At 39.0% G+C, this 22,604-nt stretch overlaps 1 protein-coding gene across 5 annotated transcripts in view; it reads right to left on the bottom strand.

Moving 5' to 3' along the window:
• INPP4B (inositol polyphosphate-4-phosphatase type II B) overlaps positions 1 to 22,604 on the bottom strand; it is a 665,917-nt gene that overhangs the window by 471,473 nt on the left and 171,840 nt on the right. For 4 of the 5 annotated variants that reach the window (XM_056562903.1, XM_056562897.1, XM_056562898.1 and 1 more), the window contains one exon: positions 20,881 to 20,997. The exons of the other annotated variant lie outside the window; for it this stretch is intronic. In XM_056562903.1, the coding sequence (XP_056418878.1) occupies positions 20,881 to 20,997 (117 nt within the window). The remainder of the gene's footprint in view (positions 1 to 20,880; positions 20,998 to 22,604) is intronic. 5 annotated transcript variants of the gene reach the window in all.

Below are 22,604 nucleotides of genomic sequence, written 5' to 3'. Positions count from 1 at the left end.
ACTTCAGGTCAACTTATGGGGTACCTCCATACTCAGAAGAGATGGGGTTAAAAATCTTGGGGGTATTTTCTGCTATTAACCCTTGCATAAATGTGAAATTTGGGGGGAAACACATTTTAGTGACATTTTTTAATTTTTTTTTTTTACATATGCAAAAGTCGTGAAACACCTGTGGGGTATTAAGGCTCACTTTATTCCTTGTTACATTCCTCAATGGTATGCCATGTGTTTTTTTTTCCTGTTCTGGCACCATAGGGGCTTCCTAAATGCAACATGCCCCCCAAAAACCATTTCAGAAAAATGTACTCTCCAAAATCCCCTTGTCGCTCCTTTGCTTCTGAGCCCTCTACTGCGCCCGCCAAACAATTTACATAGACATATGAGGTATGTGCTTACTCGAGAGAAATTGGGCTACAAATATAAGTATACATTTTCTCCTTTTACCCCTTGTAAAAATTCTAAAATTGGGTCTACAAGAACATGCAAGTGTAAAAAAAGAAGATTGTGAATTTTCTCCTTCACTTTGCTGCTATTCCTGTGAAACACCTAAAGGGTTAAAATGCTGACTGAATGTCATTTTGAATACTTTGGGGGGTGCAGTTTTTATAATGGGGTCATTTGTGGGGTATTTCTAATATGAAGACCCTTCAAATCCACTTCAAACCTGAACTGGTCCCTGAAAAATAGTGATTTTGGAAATTTTGTGAAAAATTGGAAAATTGCTGCCGAGCTTTGAAGCCCTATGATGTCTTCCAAAAGTAAAAACACGGCAATTTTATGATGAAAACATAAAGTGGACATATTGTATATGTGAATAAAAAAATGATTTGGAATATCCATTTTCCTTACAAGCAGAGAACTTCAAAGTTAGAAAAATGCTAAATTTTTTATTTTTTCATTAAATTTTGGAATTTTTCACTAAGAAACAATGCAAGTATTTTACCAATAACATAAAGTAGAATATGTAACGAAAAAACTATCTCGGAATCAGAATGATAGGTAAAAGCATCCCAGAGTTATTAATGTTTAAAATGACAGTGGTCAGATGTTCAAAAAACTCTCTGATCCTAAGGTGTAAAATGGCCTGGTCCTTAACCCCTTAACGACGCAGGACGTATATTTACGTCCTGCGCCGGCTCCCGCGATATGAAGCGGGATCGCGCCGCAATCCCGCATCATATCGCGTCGGTCCCGGCGCTAATCAACGGCCGGCACCCGCCGCTAATACCACACATCGCCGATCGAAACTGAAAGTATCCCGGCTGCTCAGTCGGGCTGTTCGGGACCGCCGCGGTGAAATCGCGTCGTCCCGAACAGCTGATCGGACACCGGGAGGGCTCTTACCTGCCTCCTCGGTGTCCGATCGACGAATGACTGCTCCGTGCCTGAGATCCAGGCAGGAGCAGTCAAGCGCCGATAATGCTGATCACAGGCGTGTTAATACACGCCTGTGATCAGGATGAGAGATCAGTGTGTGCAGTGTTATAGGTCCCTATGGGACCTATAACACTGCAAAAAAAAAGTAAAAAAAAAGTGTTAATAAAGGTCATTTAACCCCTTCCCTAATAAAAGTTTGAATCACCCCCCTTTTCCCATAAAAAAAATAAAACAGTGTAAAAAAAAAGAAAAATAAACATATGTGGTATCGCCGCGTGCGTAAATGTCCGAACTATAAAAATATATCATTAATTAGGCCGTACGGTCAATGGCGTACGCGCAAAAAAATTCAAAAGTCCAAAAAAGCATATTTTGGTAACTTTTTATAACATTAAAAAATGAATAAAAAGTGATCAAAAAGTCAGATAAAAACAAAAATCATACCAATAAAAACTTCAGATCACGGCGCAAAAAATGAGTCCTCATACCGCCCCGTACGTGGAAAAATAAAAAACTTATAGGGGTCAGAAGATGACATTTTTAAACGTATAAATTTTCCTGCATGTAGTTATGATTTTTTCCAGAAGTGCGACAAAATCAAACCTATATAAGTAGGGTATCATTTTAACCGTATGGACCTACAGAATAATGATAAGGTGTAATTTTTACCGAAATATGCACTGCGTAGAAACGGAAGGCCCCAAAAGTTACAAAATGGCGTTTTTTTTTTCAATTTTGTCGCACAATGATTTTTTTTTTCCGTTTCGCCGTGCATTTTTTGGTAAAATGACTAATGTCACTGCAAAGTAGAATTGGCGACGCAAAAAATAAGCCATAATATGGATTTTTAGGTGGAAAATTGAAAGGGTTATGATTTTTTAAAGGTAAGGAGGAAAAAACGAAAGTGCAAAAACGGAAAAACCCTGAGTCCTTAAGGGGTTAAGGGGTTAAAGGGGTACTCCCGTGGAAAACTTTTTTTTTTTAATCAACTGGTGCCAGAACGTTAAACAGATTTGAAAATTACTTCTATTAAAAAATTTTAATTCTTCCAGTACTTATTAGCTGCTAAATACTACAGAGGAAATTAGTTTCTTTTTAGAACACAGACCTCTCTGCTGACATCATGACCACAGTGCTCTCTGCTGACATCTCTGTCCATTTTAAGAACTGTCCAGAGTAGGAGAAAATCCCCATAGCAAACATACGCTGCTCTGCACAGTTCCTAAAATGGAGATATCAGCAGAGAGCACTGTGGTCATGATGTCAGCAGAGAGCACTGTGTTCCAAAAAGAAAATAATTTCCTCTGTAGTATTCAGCAGCTAATAAGTACTAGAAGGATTAATATTTTTTAATAGAAGTAATTTACAAATCTGCAATAATCAAGAGAAAAGATCCAGCAACTCACCGCCAAGATGACCGAACAAATGGAGGCACAGCGAGGAAGCAGGTGGACAGGTGGATGAAACGGGAGGCTCAGAGGCGACTAACTGGTTTGTTTCGTACAGGTGTACTTCATCTGGCCTCCTGGAGGCCGGATGAAGTACACCTGTACGAAACAAACTGGTTAGTCGCCTCTGAGCCTCCCGTTTCATCCACCTGTCCACCTGCTTCCTCGCTGTGCCTCCATTTGTTCGGTCATCTTGGCGGTGAGTTGCTGAGTCTTTTCTCTTGATTATTGCACATTTGTTCTTATTTCTTGGATCCCGGCACCACCACTACACTACAATTTATCACATTGGATGGCCTGCTTTGTTTTTTACCTTTGACACGTGGACTCCTATTGTTGTTTGTACACGCTACTCCCACTCCTATTTTGTACACACGTGTTTTTTGGTATGTGCCTCCCTTTACTACTTCTTCGTTTATTGTAATTTACAAATCTGTTTAACTTTTTGGCACCAGTTGATTTAAAAAAAGAAAGTTTTCCACTGGAGTACCCCTTTAAAGAAGTGCACACAGGCCGTGAAGATACACAATGTCCATCATCAGATGTCAATGACCACATGTACAGAGATGTCACCAACTCATATGGACCCCAACAGAATATATCACAAATGTTACTGTATGCAATGCACTATGCAATGCACTATACACAACCATCATTACTCCCACACTAAGAAGTGAGGGAGTGATTGAACATTTAATTCAGTAGGGATGGCATTAAGGAGGAAAATCCCAGCAGGGCAGTACCTAAATATTTCCACTTACAAGTTAAACAGAGATCAACAGTGTCCACAACTTGTAACATAATTATGTATAACCCATCAATTGCCAGGATAGAGGCCAAAATAAAAAATAAAAACATACAAGGATTTCTGTTTAACATAAAAGGCACATTTATTAGTGATTCCCAGAATAGGGGGTTGGGACAAGTCAATCGGGGGACACAGTTTTCTATATCACACCAGAGTACCAATCAACTTATTTTTCTTGGAGAACCTGTTAGATAACCACTCCGGTGTTAGATAGGCTAACTTACTTTTGATTTAAAACAGATCTAATTTTACATTTTCAAAGAATTGAACAATTATAGTAAATCTGGGCCATGTGTCTAAGAATGTGCCAGATCTAAAAGGGGTTTTCCAGAGAAAAACAATCAACTGCCTCCAGAAAATTTAAACAGATTTGTAAATAATTCCTATTAAAAAAATCTTCATCCTACCAATCCTATCATTTTCTGAAGTTGAGATGCTCTTTCCAGTCTGACCACAGTGCTCTCTGCTGACACCTCTGTCTGTCTCAGGAAATGCCCAGAGTAGGAGCAAATCACCATAGCAAACCTCTCCTGCTCTGGACAGTTCCTGAGACAGACAGAGGTGTCAGGAGAGAACACTGTTGTCAGACAAAAAAGAACTAATCAACTTCAGCAGCTGATAAGTACTGGTATGATTAATATTTTTTTAATAGAAGTAATTTACAAATCTTTTTAGCTTTCTGGAGCCAGTTGATAAGAAAAAAATAGTTTGCACCAGAATACCCCTTTAAAGTATGCCATGCTATTTAATAAATTAAGACTCTCTAGTCTAAAGATGCCCATGCACCTTACAGGGGTACTCTAGGGGAAATTTTTTTATTTTTTTTTTAAATCAACTGGTGCCAGAAAGTTAAACAGATTTGTAAATTACTTCTAGGAAATTGTTTTCTTTTTGAATTTCTTTTTTGTCTTGTCCACAGTGTTCTCTGCTTACACCTGATGCCCATATCAGGAACTGTCCAGAGCAGCATAGGTTTGCTATGGGGATTTTCTCCTGCTCTGGACAGTTCCTGATACTGTGGACAAGACAAAAAAGAAATTAAAAAAGAAGAGAATTTCTTCTGTAACATACAGCTGCTAAAAAGTAGGAGAAAAGATTAGGGTATAGATTTTTTAATAGGAGTAGTTTACAAATCTGTTTAACTTTCTGGCACCAATTGATTAAAAAAAAAAAAATGTCAATTGATTAAAAAAAAAATGTTTTCCACCGAAGTAACCCAAGTAAGGGTAGGGTCACACATAGCACATCTGCAGCATATTTGAAGCTGTGAATGTGTTACTGACTACCCCAAGTGTCATGGTTTGTCTGCCTAGCACACGGAGCGACCTCTATGTATGAGTGTGCATGCGACTTGCAGCCCAGTCTGTGTCTGCTCATAGAGGCGTATTGCTGCTATGAGCAGACATATCAGGACACTTGGGCAAAGTAAGAGGCTGATTCTAGGAGAGGTCAGTAGCGTGTCTTTAGGGCGCTAGGTGTGACCTTACCCTTAAACATTTAATAATCTGGCACAATTGAAGTCCTGATCCTGCTGGTCTAGAGTTTGTAACCAGAGCCAGAGCTGATAATAGGGCACGCTAATATATATATATATATATATATATATACATATATATATTTGTCCCTCCATATGTAGAAAATGTACAGATCTAAAATGAATACCACCTCAGGGAAATGTGATTACATGGAAAGTAATATAGCTTTAGGGTAATAGAATTATACACGTCCTTAGCTATAGTCATGAGTGGGGAATACTTTTCTGCATTTGACATGTAGCTAATAAGATATGCAAAGAACTTGGTTTTATATCTTATAAATGTCTGTGTCCATTAACATAATGTTACAATAAGAATGAATCAATTAATAAAGAGAATGAGAGCAGCACTCTTGCTCCAGAGAAACACTGCGTTTTGCACTGTTGGCTTACAAATATGTTATTTCTTCATGCGGAGAAAGCTACCAGGGATGTAATAAGCCTTTGCCATCTGTAAGGTTTTGTCCCATTCGCCACGTTCAGAACACCTTATTCAGCTGTAACATTTGCTTTAATAGCTAGCACAGAAACAGTCTGCGTTAAAGAGCATCAATGAAATGCATAGTAACCAGTTTGGCTGTTCTGAGGAAGTCTGTACTTACTTGACCCAGGAAAATTACAATGAAATATAAAAAAAAATAATTAAGGAATAAACTACTGTTTATAATCGATTAAATGTTACATTATTGGAAAAAAGTATGTGCAAAGTAGTTCCCTGTGAGGAAAAAGTGATTGTTCTCTGGGGTCACCCTTGTGAGTCAAATATTTGACTCATTCAAGGGCCTTAGAACATGACTAGGAATGTAATGGTTAAAAGGAGGCCCTAAAGAGCAATCTCTTTTTCCTCATGGAGAGAACTTCTATGCATATCCATTTCCCCAAAGTCCCCAGTGAATCATAAATGGATTATAAGTATCCACATTCCTTTAGGGTCTCTCCTTAAGGAGAAACATTACCCTCTATGGGGGAGATTTATCAAAACCTGTCCAGAGGAAAAGTTGACCAATTGCCTATAGCAACCAATCAATAAAAGGAAATGAAAAAATGAAAGAAACGTTCTGATTGGTTGCTATGGGCAACTGGGCAACTTTTCCTTTGTACAGGTTATGATAAATATCCCCCATTATGTGTTTTCGTACCAAAAACAAGAAGCATTTTAAGGGAGAAATATATCTGTATTGACATGACATGCTGTGAACGTATACACACATACATATACATTATATACAATTAAATTGTACCCACCCTGTACCTCCCCATATAATGGGAAGGTAAATAGGAGGCATAATTATTCAAGCTAAAAAGCAAAAAAATGATTACAGGTGTAGAAAAACAAGGTGTAAGCTGCCCGGGCATCATCACTTCAGCCAAAACCCAGAAAACTTAACCCTTCTGCCAGAATTAGGTCGAGTCATGACAATGGTGTAAAATGTTTATAGCTGCATTGGCCAAGAAACCTACTTCTATCTAACATGTATGGTCTCATTCAGGCACCCACTGATGAGTAAACAAAATAAAAGTGTAAGATAAAAGGCAATAAAGCACTCACTTAAAGGGTTATTCAAGGATTTTTTTTTGTTTGACTATGTTACAGGGGCAGTTAGTGTACTATAGTTCATAAGATAGTGTCTGAACCTGTGTTTCATGGTGGTTTCCCAATTCTTCTGTGATTTTTGACTGAATGTTTACATTTAACAGCATACAAAATGACTGTGTCAGGTTTCCCCAGGTTGCAGTGCAGCCCGAAACATTACATCACTAGGTGTTCAGAATGAGCCTGTCTTTGCTTCAATGGATGGAGCAACCACTGAGTGAGAGGGATAGAGATCATTCTGCAGTGAATTGTAGGTTTGCAACAGCTGGAGTCATCCTGTTTAGAAAACACTGGTCTATTGCATGGGTGACTGATGTGTGGGAGGGAGAAAAGTAACCTCACACTTTCAAACAAGGAGTTATGGGACATGTAGTTCTGGGAGGGAACTCCAACAGAAAATAGCCAGCTCACAAAAAGATAGCCACAGCATTATGGTTGACTCATAGCCACTCAGAACATAGCCATTAAGCTCCAAGACAAGCATTGATTCTTCCTAAGCATGTATATTACTGTCTGGCAGGTATGTACTAAAAGCATCTTATGACAGATAATCCCTTTAAGCTGATCATACTCAATAGACATGCACTGGGGCAACAATATAGGCCAATCATATTTTGTGGGGGTACAGCCCCCCACAAATGTCCAATTCTTTTGTTCTTGGGGAGACAAGCTACCACCAGAGGGGTACAGCAGTGGCTTATCTCCCATTCCCACAATTCCTGTGTATAGAGAGATATGGAAAGATAACTGTCCATTTAGCAGACAACTATCAAGGTTTAGATATATTATAGTAGTGATGGCTCTTAGGACTTTAACCCACATATTGATCTGTTTACACAAAAATAAAAGTTAAGGATTATTGTTGAATAATTATTCATTTAGTAGTGAAAGTTTACTTGCTCCCTGACCTTTAGTGAACATAGAAATAGAAAAATATGATCCTAAACTGTCCTTCCTACTAAAGCTATTCCTAAAATATGAAATTAAGATGTATAATCATATATAATTATATTATAATAGAATATATCATCAGCAAATGTGTAATGTTTTCATAATTTTATGGTGGTATTTCTGTTTCACATACCAGCTACATGATAGCATGTTATATGCGAACAGCTGGTCTTTAAAATACATAATGACAACAATAGTAGCCTCCATACACCAAAGGAATGCAACAAATGATCTTTGAAAATCCCATCTTAAATTCTGTGGCAAATTCCTAGCTGTAAAAATCTGGCATGTGATCGTTTAAAGATCCCCGATAATTCTAAATATCCAGTAACAGTCACGGTACAGAAATGCTCAGACTTTGACACTTTTTTTTTTCATGGTGTTCATAAGTAGAGTTGTCACATAGATCCATGTTTCTGAAGGAAGTGTTTCTCCAGGATGATCCATGTGCAAAACTGGTGCCAATTGCCCAGTTGAAGATGTTATAAAAAAAAGAAGACCCCTTCTAAAATTCTAGCGAGACTGTGTCCATTGGTTGTTTTTAGGTCAGTGAAGAGAGGGGTGAATGCTGCATATAGTTATAATAACATAGAGGAGCTGTCTCTGCTGTTTTCTATCTTTCTCTCCCACTTTACATGCCCTATTTCGAGAAATAAGGACAAAAGCCTCCAACATCAATGTTGATGACAAAGTTCCTTCCCAGGATACGTAAGAATAGATAAATGAGTTCAAAGTTAGCTATATAAAGCCTTACATTTTGTCTACAAAGCTAATTGTAGACGAGATTACTACTGAAAACCACTGCCATCCCACGTAGAGCTCCCTTCAACTATTTCTAGAGCTTTATTTCCACCTCTTCCATAATTTTCCATTTTCATATTCTGTTCAAATCAAAAGATTTAGAATTGTTCATTTTGTGCTTTGAAAAGACTAAAGTTACTGTATTGTTATTTTACCTACACAATAGCTAAGTTGTGGAGGAATAGAAGTGCCGTTATTTCTGAAGTTATTATTAGAAATGTGAGATACTGACATGATCACACAAAGGAAAGAAGGACAAATAAGCAAACAAATTACGTGTATTTCCCTTAGTGTGGCACCTGATGGTCAAGAAATCTGAAGGATCTGGTACCCGTTAAAGCGTACCTCTTATTTCAGGTGACTTTTCAGGATAAGATGCCTGTGTGTATACATGAGAAGCAGCACTGTTTCTGGCCATTAAATAACTTGTATATGTTTTTTTTTTTTTTTTTACTTTCAGACTTCTTTGATAAATTGCAGTTCTCCCAGAGCTGGTGGATGGAGCCCCCCCACCTTCACCATAGACTTGTATTGTTTGTCTTGCAGAAACAGGACAAATCAAAACTAATGTATAGAGAGGATTTCAGCAACAGGGTGGAGAAGTGGGTGGGGATGATAACAGGACAAAAATATATATTTTTTTCAATAAGATATATTACAAAGTTTCTTATGTTTGCTTCAACTATTGATCTATGCAAATGTTCAAACAACAGTGCCTTTTTAAAAATAGTCCTAAATATCTAGGAATGCAAATGTAAGTTGTGGGTGTAATGATTGATGAGTGAACATTCATCACTTTATTACGATCATTTTGTTGTTTCCTAGTCCATAAATTACGTAAAAAATTCCTAAAAAATTACGTAAGGACATCGGTTTATAAACATGCATTAAAGAGGTTTGCAGGTTGAAACTAATGACTGATTCTCAGAATAGGTTATCCATTGGTGGAGAGCACATTGTAGTTAAGGTAATGGGGCAATGTGTGTATCATAATTAATTTTAGTGAGCACAGTATGTCTAATAATTTATGTTCAGGGGCACAGAGCATATTATTGTCACGTTGGGCAGTGATAGAGTACAGCCCTAAACTTGCACACACCTTCTGTCCCTGCCTACTTGTGTACATGTCCTAAACAATGGGTCCACAACCACAAAGACGGTCCCTTTCTATAATACCTGTAGGTCAAAAGTCAAAACAATAAAATACAATATGGTAGGTGTTGGGAAACAGCTGGAGGCACCCAAACTAACAGAAATAAAACTAAACACACACAGTCAAATCAGAGTTAGATCAGCAAGAGGAGATTGGGAGGGACCAATATAAAAAATCTGAGACAAACAACCATGGTTATTTGAAGCAAGTTCTTTCACTGGCAACTAGACACAGAGTGTGCTGGACTTACGTAGCTAAGCCCACAGGTGCAGGCTCAGCCTGGTAACTGCTCACAGCCCAGATTGGCTAAGATGTAACCAAGCAACCAGGCCAAGCGAAAGCTCAGGGATGGTTAACCCTTCGAGTTCTTACAATTATAATTAAATTCAGTGGCCATATTGTGTGCTATGGAAGAACAGTGTGTGGCACTATGAAGTGTTTGTCTTATGGAAGATTTGCTGCAAAAGGAAGGTGGCAAATGTCTTTGTGGCAAAAGTCTGCCTGGCAAGGGGAGAAATAGGTGGAAGAGGTTATGGTGGTGATGACAAGATGGGAAAGACGGGAAGATGAGAAAGATGGGAAAGACCTGTAAGTCACTAAAAGTCATTATGTTGTAGCCTGTGATCGGGTCACATCACTATTGTATTCACTTCTAAGCTCTTTAGCATTCTAGTTTGTGTAACTACAATGGCCAACACACCCTAACCATTGTGCAAGGAGTTGTAGTTTCCCATAGTAAATCTTCTATATTATGCATCAATTTGGCACTACATTGCCCTACAACTGCCAGGCATCAGATACACCAAATAGGAAACTTTATTTTATCTACACTATCTATCTAGCCAAAAATGGAGCATTATTATGAAAATTTCTGTGTACGTGGATAATGTGTCACACACCTACATCACAAAAGAGGCCGAGCTATAGAGTGTGAATGAATTAACACAGTACAGAATAAAAAGTGCATGCAAGTAATTGGCTAATAGCATTGCAAGCATTAGTAGAGGCAGCTTGTTAAGAGGCAGCCTTAGTGAGCAAAGAAATTGACTGCACCTTAAAAATAAACATTGAACAGCACCAGTCATGTGACATACTAATGCAAATAAGTTGATTTAAAGTATTATATGCTGTACTTGAACACAGCTTAAACAGATATCACTGTAGCCAGATGCTAAGCATTATACTGTAAGGGTCCATTATTGTAGGGCATCAGATATCATAGCCATATTTGTTATAGTTGCAGCATAAATGGTCATAAGTTATGTTCTCAAACAAATGTGACTCTGATAATTTATTATAATGGGCCATGAACATTGTGGCTCATCAATGTCATGAGACCCGTACCGCATTGTCACATGTCCCATTAGTTGACAATGAATGCTAAAAAAAAAGTTTGAATTGACGAATTTATTCATGGAAACAGAAGGCATGAAATCTAGCATTCTGTTGTAAGTCATTTTAGCAAGTCAAATCTTCAATCTAGCAACTTCAGCTCAAGTGAGGAGTACTCAACTATTTCCCTGTCTTAATCTTAGGCATCTTATTCTGAAACATAATTTCTACATTTAAATATAAGAATTTATGATATTAAGAGCCTGTCACCATGATATAACTAGTAAAATAAAGACATCAGTAGAATATACTATTTAGAGTTGTGCTGTACTAGTAAGCTAGAATATGAGGGTCATTTCAGGGTCTGTGGAGGCCTTGAGCTATCATGTGTGGATCTTTTTAATTCCTTCTACGCTGGTTTTCCAGTTAAGGGTATGTTCACACTATGGAGTTTGAACGGAATCTCCGCTCGCAGAATTCCTCGAGCAGAGATTCCATTCTGGCGGCTGCCGCCAAAATACTTCGGCGGTAGGACCGCGCGGCACTGCGCCATCACCATTGACGGCCATGTAGTGCTCACAGACTTTCGCGCAGACTTCTTTCTTTGCGCTGAAAAATTTCAGCTGCGGAATTGTCCGCCGCTGAAATTGCTCAGTGTGAACGAGTTTTGCAGAATGTTTATGTTCACAGCGCGGAATTTAGATCACGGAATTCTGCTGGAATTACGTAGTGTAAACATACCCTTAATCAATTTTTGCACAAGCCCCCATTTGCACTAAGCTTTGTGACTTTTAGCCTTTTAAGCTGTGCTCAAAATGTTTTAGAAAGTGGGAGGGGCTTAACACGAACAGGAAGTGGCCCACCACAGTTACTCTAATATACATTGTAGCTGAAATCTGCACCAGTTTATAGATTGATATTTCTGTCACAGATTAGCAAGACTGATTTGCTAAAGACTGGCATATAAAATGTAACTCTGCCCAATGATAATTTATAAATTATTTTACAGTGCCTCCTAAATAATACCACATTTTAGTTAATAGTTCCATATGGTGCCCTAGCATTACATAAGCAATTACTATATAAGGGTGGTTTCACACCACGTTTTGTACTTACGGTTCCCGTATACGGCTGGGAGGAGGGGGGGTGGGGCTTAATCGCGGCGCCCGCACTCAGACCGCGTTTTTGCCTACCGTCGGGAAACCGCATACGGCCGGAAAGGCAGCTGACCGGAGGCTGCGGTTCACTCCAGTCGGCTCATAGACATGCATTAAATACAGTTCCCCTATACGGCTTAGTGCGGGCGCCGCAATTAAGCCCCGCCCCCTGCTCCCAGCCGTATACGGGAACCGTAAGTACAAAACGTGGTGTGAAACCACCCTAAGCAATTAAACTATTGTTAATAAAATGTCTCTAGGGTAGGCAAAAGAAAGTAATTATAAACATCCGTCCCTAATAAAAATAAAAATCACCCCCTTATTCCAGATTAAAAATAAACAAACAAATTTGGTATTGTCACGTGTGGAATTGTCCAAACTTTTAAATGATCACATTTCTGATCCTGCTTGGACAACAGTGTAAAGGCAAAAAAATAATTCTGAATGTAACAATTGTGCTGGTCATTTATAAAAAAAAATCCTGGTTCCTAGAACAAATTTTCTCAAACCCTGCTTTAAGCACATGCCCAATAATTATGAACCACGCTTGAAAGAACGAAAGAACAGTTTTTTGGAGTTTTTTTTAAATGTATTTGGAGTTCAGCATAATAAATACTGGATATTAAACCCAGAAAGTAATGCATTATTGTGTCCAATCCAACATTTGCCATGGACCCTTGGAAGATTGTGGTTGGAAAACATATTTATACTCTTTACATACATTTGTAGCATAACAGTTTGGATTGAAGAACACTCTGACTTTTAACATTGCAATGTCATAGGCAGAAGTCAGTTTGTCCATTTCTGCCCTGCTATATATGCCTGAAACAACTGTAAGTGCTGTTATTATAAAGTGGAAATGTCTACGAGCAACATCTCAGCCGTGAAATGGATTAATAACTCAAGCTCAAAGAGTTCTAAAGTGCATAGCTCATAAAAATCTTCAGCACTTGGTTGTAACTCTCACTACAAAGTTCCAAGCAGACTGTGGAAGAAATATCATCACAAGAACTTTTCAAAGAGGCTTTAGGGATTGGGTTTCCATGGTCACACACAAGCCTGAGATCACTTTGAGCAAACCTAAGGTATTTCAGAAAACCATACAACAGAGATGTGGAAATGTATTTTGTGGATAGATGGCTAACCATTTGGACGCTTAGGTTCCGAAGATACCACGAGAAACTGCTGATATGTATAGTGTCAACTGCAAAAGGTTGATGAAACGTCATAATCTCAACAAAGGAAATCTTAAGGATACTGCCTAAATCTTAATGCCTATGTGTTGCTTCAGGTAACCTTATGTCATATGCATATAAGCGAGTAGCACCATTTCTGGTAAATGTTTTTTTCACCAGATTTGTTATTTGTACATTTCCGCATTCATTTTAAATAACTGCTGAGCTTGAGGAAGGAGCATAACTTCTATGGTGTCTTTCATAAACTGCACACACAGAAGAGGAGATCCTGCTCTTCTGTCTCTCTATAGCATACCATAAGGGCAGCAGCGACATGGAGGACACTGTAGAACAATACTGAGCAGTCTAAAATGTGAATTTAGCCTGGAATGAGAGCAAATACAGTAAGCTTAAAACATACCTGTCCTTTCAGGATAAGCTGCCCTGTATGTGTACACGAGGAGCAGCAGTATTTCTTGCCATTACATAACTAGTATATAGCATTTTCTGCAGAATTCTGCTGTGCAGGCTTCATCTCTAATTTGTAGTTCTCACAGAGCTAGTTGGTAGAGCGCTTTCCTACCTCTCCATAGACTTGTATTGCTTGAAGATATATTAAATAGTTTCTTATGTTCGCTTGTACTATTGATCTATTCCACAGATCCCTGATTGTGTAAACTCTAGACAGACTTGAAGAAGAGGTGTGAATTTATTCACCATCCGATCAATACAAAAGTGCAATGTTTCAACCTACACAATGAGGTCTATGAGGTTTATATTTGGATCGCTGGAGTGTCGCTTGTTACTTTCGTTGGACATTGGAAATTGGGGGACCAATGGTCAGGTCCTTTGACTGGCTGAGCACCTGCACTTGATCCTGGGGTACAGACCCTGCCACAGTGCCTCTTTCTAGGTTTATATATACATATATATATATATATATATATATATATATATATATATATATATTACAAAAAGTTTCCTACATTCACTTTTAATATTAATTTATGTAGTTTGTTAAAATACCAGTGCTTATTTAAATGTTTTGATGCTTATTATATTGTGTGATATTGTGTGAGGCACTGTCACAACTTAAACTATTTATATGTTGCAGATCTAGTAAATCTAAAATTATTTCTAACATATTTCTATTTAAAATATTTCTCTTTTTACCTTGTTTTTGGCATTCTAAATCTGCCCATTGCATTATCTATGTACTGAGAGCATGTCATCGGTCAGGCAGACCCAGAGCTCTTCTATCGGTCTGACAAGAGCGAGTGCTGGGAGCATGCACAGAGTGTCAGAGAGAAGGGTTACAGCAGCCACACCGTGTACCATGTGCCACTTGAAAATAGAGATGGGGGTTACAGATGAGCCTGCTGTAATTGTCTGGTGTTTGGTGTGCGCTCTGGCGACCGGTACTTCACATAACAGTGATGGCAGAAGCCGCCCTGTGCTTGCTCATGGATATGCCCCTGTTTTGGAGACCATGAAAGCAGCCTATCAGAGGCTATATATGGCCCATATTTCAATCAAAAAGGAAAAAAAATATCCATTATAGATGATCCATTATAGATTGTGAGTAATATAAATTTTATTGTGTTAGTGTGAAAGATTACGGCATACCTGTCACCATCATTGGGATTGAGAAAATCAATCTACAAAATTAATGGATCACCATCTCGCCATTGACGGATGAAGTTGATTTAAATGGTTCTAGGAGGCTTCCTGTCCAACTACATATTATAGAGTGAAAGTTTAGTGAAGTCTCTGTCCAAAATGAAGGGAAATCATAATGATTCAAAATGCAATGTTTTTGCCTTCTTTTATTTGGTGCCATAGTACATAAAACCTCTCTCTGTAACACGAATAGGACGGCTGGGTAACTCCTGGTAATGTCTCTAGAATTAGCTGCAGAGCACACAAGTACAATAAATGGCCATATTCAAACCACAGAGAGAACAACAGCACAATGCAGCTCCTACAGCTCAGATCCATAGGACTCTCTTTCACGGCACAATTAAGTCATCTTATGGTGTTGTAGCCATTTATCAGACACTGTACATAGCCTCGACTATCAGTCACTGTGACACACTGATTTACTACAATACCCTGCACATTCAGCTAGTGCAGCCTTTTAATATTAAGAAAAATAGAAAATTTTCAAGACAAAATCTTCTCTCTAAACAAAACATAAAGCACAATATTTAGGCATGCTGAGCCTTCTTCGTAATTTTAAGAAAAAATTGGCACTAAACAGTTCTGAAAGCAGAATGATTTAGAGAGTTCTATTTTCTTCCGCACGCAAAGACATATAAACTGCTTTAAAACTTTCCGTTCTGTTGAGTACTAACTACCTTATTTGCAAAAAAAAAGTGGCTTGTACTTAACTGCCATTGAAATGGATGCACGTTATTAGAGCTAACACTTAATGTTGTGTTGAAAATAGGCATGTTAAAGTTGGGTTATTTCTCACTTTCTGCTTTCAAACAAGACTAGAAAGAGAAATAAGTACAGAAGTACAACATAGATTGATAGGATGGAAATGTTTTTAAGAAGCTCAAATAATATACTTGGAGCCTAAAACATATATATTGACAGCAATTCCCAGGCATATCCAACCCTTGTGAGGTATAATTCTACCATATCATGGCAACCATCAGAAGCAAGGAAGTAAGAAGCAAGGTGTGGTGGTACTTGAAAATGGAAGTTATTGCATAGAGATAAGATAGCCTGGGCATGAGCCAGCATGCATGCACTAGCTTGTGTGCCATCCTGGCCACCAGACCTCTGATACATAGAGAGAGAGACGTCACCGGCCTAGCCACCACTCCTACAGTGGAGCAGTGGTCAGAAACCACAGCAATGCACAAAAAACAAGAAGGGAGAGAATAAACAACATCTTACAATGACAATACCTCTTTAAATGACAACACTACTATGAATGAGACAAATACACTGCCTTCTTAGCATAAGTAATACAATAATCTTCTCAACACAACACATCATTGTAAAGGGTATATTAGGAAAATATCAAGAAGATATAAGTCTATGAATATATCATTGTGTTTCCCTACCACATACTTGTTTTGGAGAAGCTACGGTACCTTGTTTGATCTACATCAATCCCAAAACAAACAGAGTAATAATGTGAGCTATGTTAATGCTGTTACTGGAAAAACAAAGTGAATCAGCTATAGCGGTCTATCTTCCATTAACAGTATCATGATACAGGAAACCTTAAAGGGGTACTCTGATGCTCAAGCGTTCGGAACATTTTGTCCAGAATGCTCGGAGCTGGAGGCTGTGATCGTGCCGTCAAAGCCAGGCCCCCTCGTGCCATCACACCACGCCCTCTCCATTCATTTCCATGTCTGCCGACATGCCCCCTCCATAGACATGAATGGAGGGGACACAGCGTGATGTCATGAGTGGGTGTGACCGTGACATCACGACCACTGCTGAAGGAACCTGGTGTTTGTTTAGAATGCCAGGTACTGCAGGAGCCCCAGCAGCGGGACCCCAGCGGTCAGACATCTTATCAGGGGAGAAGATGTCTGATCGCTGGGGTCCCGCTGCTGGCGCCCCTGCGATCTCCTGCAGCACCTTGGATAGGGGATAAGATGTCTAGCAGCGGAGTACCCCTTTGAGTTATATAGTGAAAATTTACAATGAGTTATGCAGTTTGTGCAGCTCATAATAGTCACCCCATGTATCCTCATAGCTGACAAATGAATAAACAACAAGGCTACAAATATAACAGCTAATTCAGTGCAAAAGATTCAGACAAGGAAGTGCTGCTCATTTATTCCATCACGTGAGCCTGCTTGGCTGCCAAGTCTATTTTAACTGCCCCTGGAACGCCACTCGGCAAAGTCACTTCCAAGTCCAGATTGCCAGCACTTTGTTACCATGTTCCTCAACTATTTATACAATACATCATAAAGCTTATTCAAATAGGACAAAAAGCTCAAAGCTAAACAAAGTAAGGAAATACAGCAGAATGCATAGCACCAGCCTACTTTGTAAAAGATTATTAAGAATAAAAGGCACCACATGGAAAAATGCCAAAAATTGGGAGACTAGATGATACGTTTCTGCAGCCACATTTTCTATTGAAACAGCAAAGAGGATATAACTGTTTTGCCAAAAAGGTTATAATATGGTCTAAGTTTACAGAAACATACAATGTTCTGCCAAGTACAGGTTCTGCATTATAAGATGCCCTCACTTGTTTGTTAGTATTTTCACGCACAATGACAGAGTTGTGAGCCGTGCATTGATGCACTTGGAAAGCCGTCTCTTCTGATCACATTCCAGGAGTGCAAGAGTGATTGACCTGACATGCACTCCTCATACCAATGTATAGACTTCTATTCATTATTTGCTTCCTGGTGACAGAATGATCTGAGGAGGAAACTAAGGAGCAGGGTTCTTGTTTTTCCTCATTACCCCCTACCCCATCTGAATTAGGACACGTTTGATAATAAGGGAAGCATGGCATATATTAACTGAGCGGATTGCTCATCTGAGATAAGCTCCTCTCACAACATTAAGTAGCTCTTTTGATGGTCAAATATAACAGTGTTACCTTTATATAAAAAAATAAAATAAAAATATGAATTAGAAAGATCTATGTGTAGATGGCCATTACTAGTTATACTAAGGCTGCCACCACACGGCAGTTTTTTTTTTTTTTTTTGTAAAACTACCACCGCAGCTTTTGAGTCACAGAGAGAAGTGGATCCTACAGGAAGTAGAAGTATACATCCTTCCTTTATATTTCTCATTCCTTGTGAATACACTTCTGGGGTTTTCTTAAAGTGGTACTCTGGCCCAAAACATTTTATCCCCTATCAAAAGGATAGGGAATAAAATGTTAGATCGTGGGGATCCCACCGCTGGGGACCCCCACGATCGACGGTGCGGCACCCCGGTCATCCGTGTACAGAGCAAACCCTGCTCCATGCTGTATAACTGCTGACTACAGCCACTGCGCCCCCTCCATTCAAGTCTATGGGAGGAGGCGTGATGGCTACGTACTAGCCGTCACGCCCCTTCCCATAGACATGAATGAAGGGGGCGTGGCGTTACGTGACGAAAACGGGAGCTCCACGATCCCGTGGTCCGGATGCCGCTGCTGCTGGCCTGGAGATCGCGGGGGTCCCAGCGAGAGCAGCACAACCAGAAAATGTTCACAGTAATGCGGTTGCAAGCAGGCCCAGTCGCAGCCCTGGTCAGTGGCAGCAGTAGTAGATAGGACAGATGATTATATCCCACAGCACTCTGAATCAAGTGAAACAGCGTGAAGTTTTATTTCCTCATAGGAAGTGATGCAATCACTTCCTATGAGGAAATAAAACTTCCCGCTGTTTCACTCGAATTTGAGGGTTGTGTGATATAATTATTTGTCATATTATATATACATACACATATACATCTCACTGTTATTTTGTTCTTGTTGTTTTTCTCTTTTTTTTTTTTTAAGGTAGACTCCTTTTTAAGATGTTTCTATACATCCTAGTTGAGCAACATCTGTATTCTCTTGCTTTAATATAAATCATCCTAATGTTGTGTGCTACCCAGATGGTCTTTTATCTTTTAATGGTGTATACTGTTTACGGTTAGAGATAAATCTGATTATAAATAAAATATATTATACTTAGGACAATTTTGAGAGATACTGAACACTTTTGTTTGAAAACCCAAGCAAAATCTGTATGAATGAACTGGCCATGCCAGGTTTGCATAGATTACTGATGAAGTGCTATCCAATGTGCTGGAGCCAGACACAACCCGGACACACTTAGCCCATGTGCATTGGAATCCGGCACGGAGGTTCCGCTGCAGCAGAGTCCCGTTGAATTCAACAGGATTCTGCTGCTCTGTGCACACAGTGGAATTTCTGTGCCAGATGTTTCCGGCAAGGAATGCATAGCAGTCTATGAGACAGTGTCCACACAGAGATTCTCCGTGCAGACATTCCGGCATGTGAACATAGTCTAAGGCTAGGTTTCCACACAGGTTTATTTCTGGCATTTCTTGGAAAACTGTCTCTGCAGCCAAAGCCAAAAAAGTGTATTCAAGAGGAATGGGAAATATAAAAAGGAAGGACTTATGTTTCCCCTTCCTGCTGGATCCACATCTGACTTTGGCTTAAAAACTGCAGTAGTAGTTTTCCAAAAAACACCAGAAAAAGCCTGTGTGGAAACCTAGCCTTACACAGGAAAAATTTATCATTTATCACATTATATCAACTTATCCTGGGATGAACACTAGCAATGGTGCTACAGAAGTGAGAACAGAGTAGATTCACATCAAATTCATTCATTAAATGCAAAAAACATTTACAACGAAGACTGACCAAGTACAAAACTCAAGTGGACATTTCCAAATATCACTTTTTAAGCAAGCATCTTTTCTTTCAGTGTCCGGAAAAGAAAAAAAAGTTTAAATTTTAATTCTATTCTTTGATAGTCTGAATAAACAATCATCTCTCCTGCTCTCACTCTCTCTCTCTCTCTCTCTCTCTCTACATTTAGTTCCATGGTAATTGGTTTGGGAAATCATATAATTATTATTATTATTATTTTGTTTATGTCTGCATCTCTTCGATGTACATTAGCAGGCAGAACAAAACCTCATAGGAATAAACATGCATTTTTAATCTTCCCCCCAAAAAGTCTAAAATATTATAAAAAAATTCTGAAAAAAATTGTAGTCACACAAAATAACACGAACACATAATAAATGAATAATGTGCGAAGGACCTAAAGTGACCATCCATGGTCTAAACAGTACAAGCAATGTAACACAGAAGACATCAATCAGCAATGCCATATTCCTGTTCTCTTCTAAAAAAAAAAAAAAAAAAAAAAAAGCAACCAGGAAACAGAACACATATCAACATAACAGAACACTTATAAACAGGATAAGAAATCTGGTAGACAAAGCTTTCCAAACTGCTAGCCAAAGACACGTGTCCATCTAAAACAGGTTTTCAGAGGGTCGAGTACTTACTTAATGTTTTGCTAACATTGATATAACAGGTTACCAGATTGCCGTGAAGAGGCCCATTTGTACAAGCCATATTTCTTGTAAGGTTATTTGCAGTGTTTAATTTAATCCATCTGTTCCTTTTCTGAGGCTGTAGAAAAGCAAGAGACTTGCTCCATTGAGCTTTAAATACGGCTGCAGTTAACCCCTATCCTGCTAAGCCCAAGGATAAGCTGAAGAAAAAGCATCTTCAGTCAAACCAATAGCAAAAGATAAGGGCTTGGTTCATAAAACATGAATGCAGAATATACATGTTTAAAGAGCTGGTGCTCAGCCTCGGTGGCCTTTGAGCATAGACCAAAGCAGCATTTTCTAGGCTTGAAAACATCCACTTATCACTTTAAAGTGTAATTAGGGAGCCGAGGAAGTAGAAAATGGCACATCCAGTCCACTTACCCTGTCCATTGCTAACTTTAATGTCATTCTAGAGAGCCCTGAGGTGGATGGAGGCAGGCAAGACGCGAGAATGAATACAGTGCCAGTGGGATACTCACAGTTTCTTGAGACTTATCCTTGACATCATACACCGTGAGCTTTATTTTAGTTTCTTCGTAGATGGGATACTCCGAGGGAAACGTCACACCAGTCAGAAACAGTGGATCTCTTGTTCCCTGTATAGCACAAGCAGACAGTCTGAGCTCAGTGAGGTGGCAGCTGCTGGCAGCATAGAAAGCAACTGACAGACAAGCATGCAGACAAGAGGGTGAAGGCAAAAAACAAGATTAATTTCAAAGAACAATTTCTGCTCCCTTCAAGTCGACAGCCTCTCCTGGCATATGAGCTGGGCATGGGTTGGCGGTGATGCTTCTGGATGGCACAGCAGTCTAATGGTGCTCAGTACAGAAGTAAATGCCTCTCTGTCTTTGTCTATCAGAAGTGTTACTAGTGTGCAGTAATAAACTGTTTATTTCCTATGCCAGCCTGTTTTTTAAAGAGTTTCCTTAGGGCCAGCTGTCACAGTGCTTTATGTCTCTTCTGGAGGGACGTGTGCTGTAATTTGTACAAACAGCCAGAAACTATTCTGATTAAACCACACCAATGAAGGCAGCTGTAATGAGGGCAGCATTTGGGGATTACATCCACACAGTCAAACATTCCGCTGACAATGATATCTATTTCCACAAACCCTGTTTGCTGTCAGGTTCACGGACAGATTTAGACTTTGTTCTTGACAGTTGCCTTTTATCCATTCACTCGATTTTATAACACCCAGTTGACCTAAATATCCAATGAGAACATCTGTTTTAAAATACAGCTAATAATGTATCCATCAGGGTGTTTAATCCACCTGAACAGCGGTGGTATTTTTAACAAAATGTCAGCAAATGACTTCTCTGGGTTTCAGAGAGTAACCTAAACTGTGCTTTACACAGAGCTGTATAGAAATGTGTGCATTGAAAATTACAGGAAGGCCTATTTAGTAAGGATCAAACCTGGAGCAAGTCTACCAAAGAACTAATGGGGATCTTAAAAGTAAATGTATGCAATAGGAGTCCTTTTACATCATAAACGGTAATTGTCGGTCAATGACTATAGACCATATGATGCCACGAGGCTTATGTTCAAACATTATAAAATACTGTCAGTTCAGGTTACTTCACAGAATAAGCTGTTGTGTGTACATGAAGAATAGCAAAACTCCTGACCATTAAATGTATTACCCATCCACAGGCGCCATCTAATTGTCATTTTTTTTTTTTTTTTAAATTGGTGGAGACTGGCTGCTATGATACCATCCATACACTGAATAAGAGAAATGAGTTCTGCTTTACTTTATCTTTCACACAGCAGTATGAATGACATTACATGGCAGTACTGAGCAGTACAAGGCTCTGTTCACATCTCTTTTTATACAGATTAAGGTATACGGTACCAGTCAAAAGTTTGGATACAACAGTTTTTTTTCCTGTGGCTTTCTTTTTTCCCCCCTCCTAAATAAAACTATAAAACACATTCTTCAATGCAGCACCCTTTTGCTTTGTACACTCTTGGCATTCTCTTAATCATCTTCATTAGGTAGTCACCTGGAATGGCTTTCAATTAATAGGTAAATACAAGAGTTAATGGCCCAAATTGATCAACCCGCCCGAAACCCTAATTGTTTTGTTTTTCCCATAGCAGCCAATCAAAGCTGTTATTGGTTGATATGGGAAAAACCAGACAATTAGGGTTTCAGGCTGATTGATAAATCTGGGCAAATCTGTACCATTTCTTGCCT

This window comes from Hyla sarda, chromosome 1, assembly GCF_029499605.1.
Source record: "Hyla sarda isolate aHylSar1 chromosome 1, aHylSar1.hap1, whole genome shotgun sequence".
Taxonomy (NCBI): Eukaryota; Metazoa; Chordata; class Amphibia; order Anura; family Hylidae; genus Hyla; species Hyla sarda.
The sequence above is the reverse complement of the archived record's forward strand: the minus strand, read 5'-3'. Positions and strand labels throughout refer to the sequence as shown.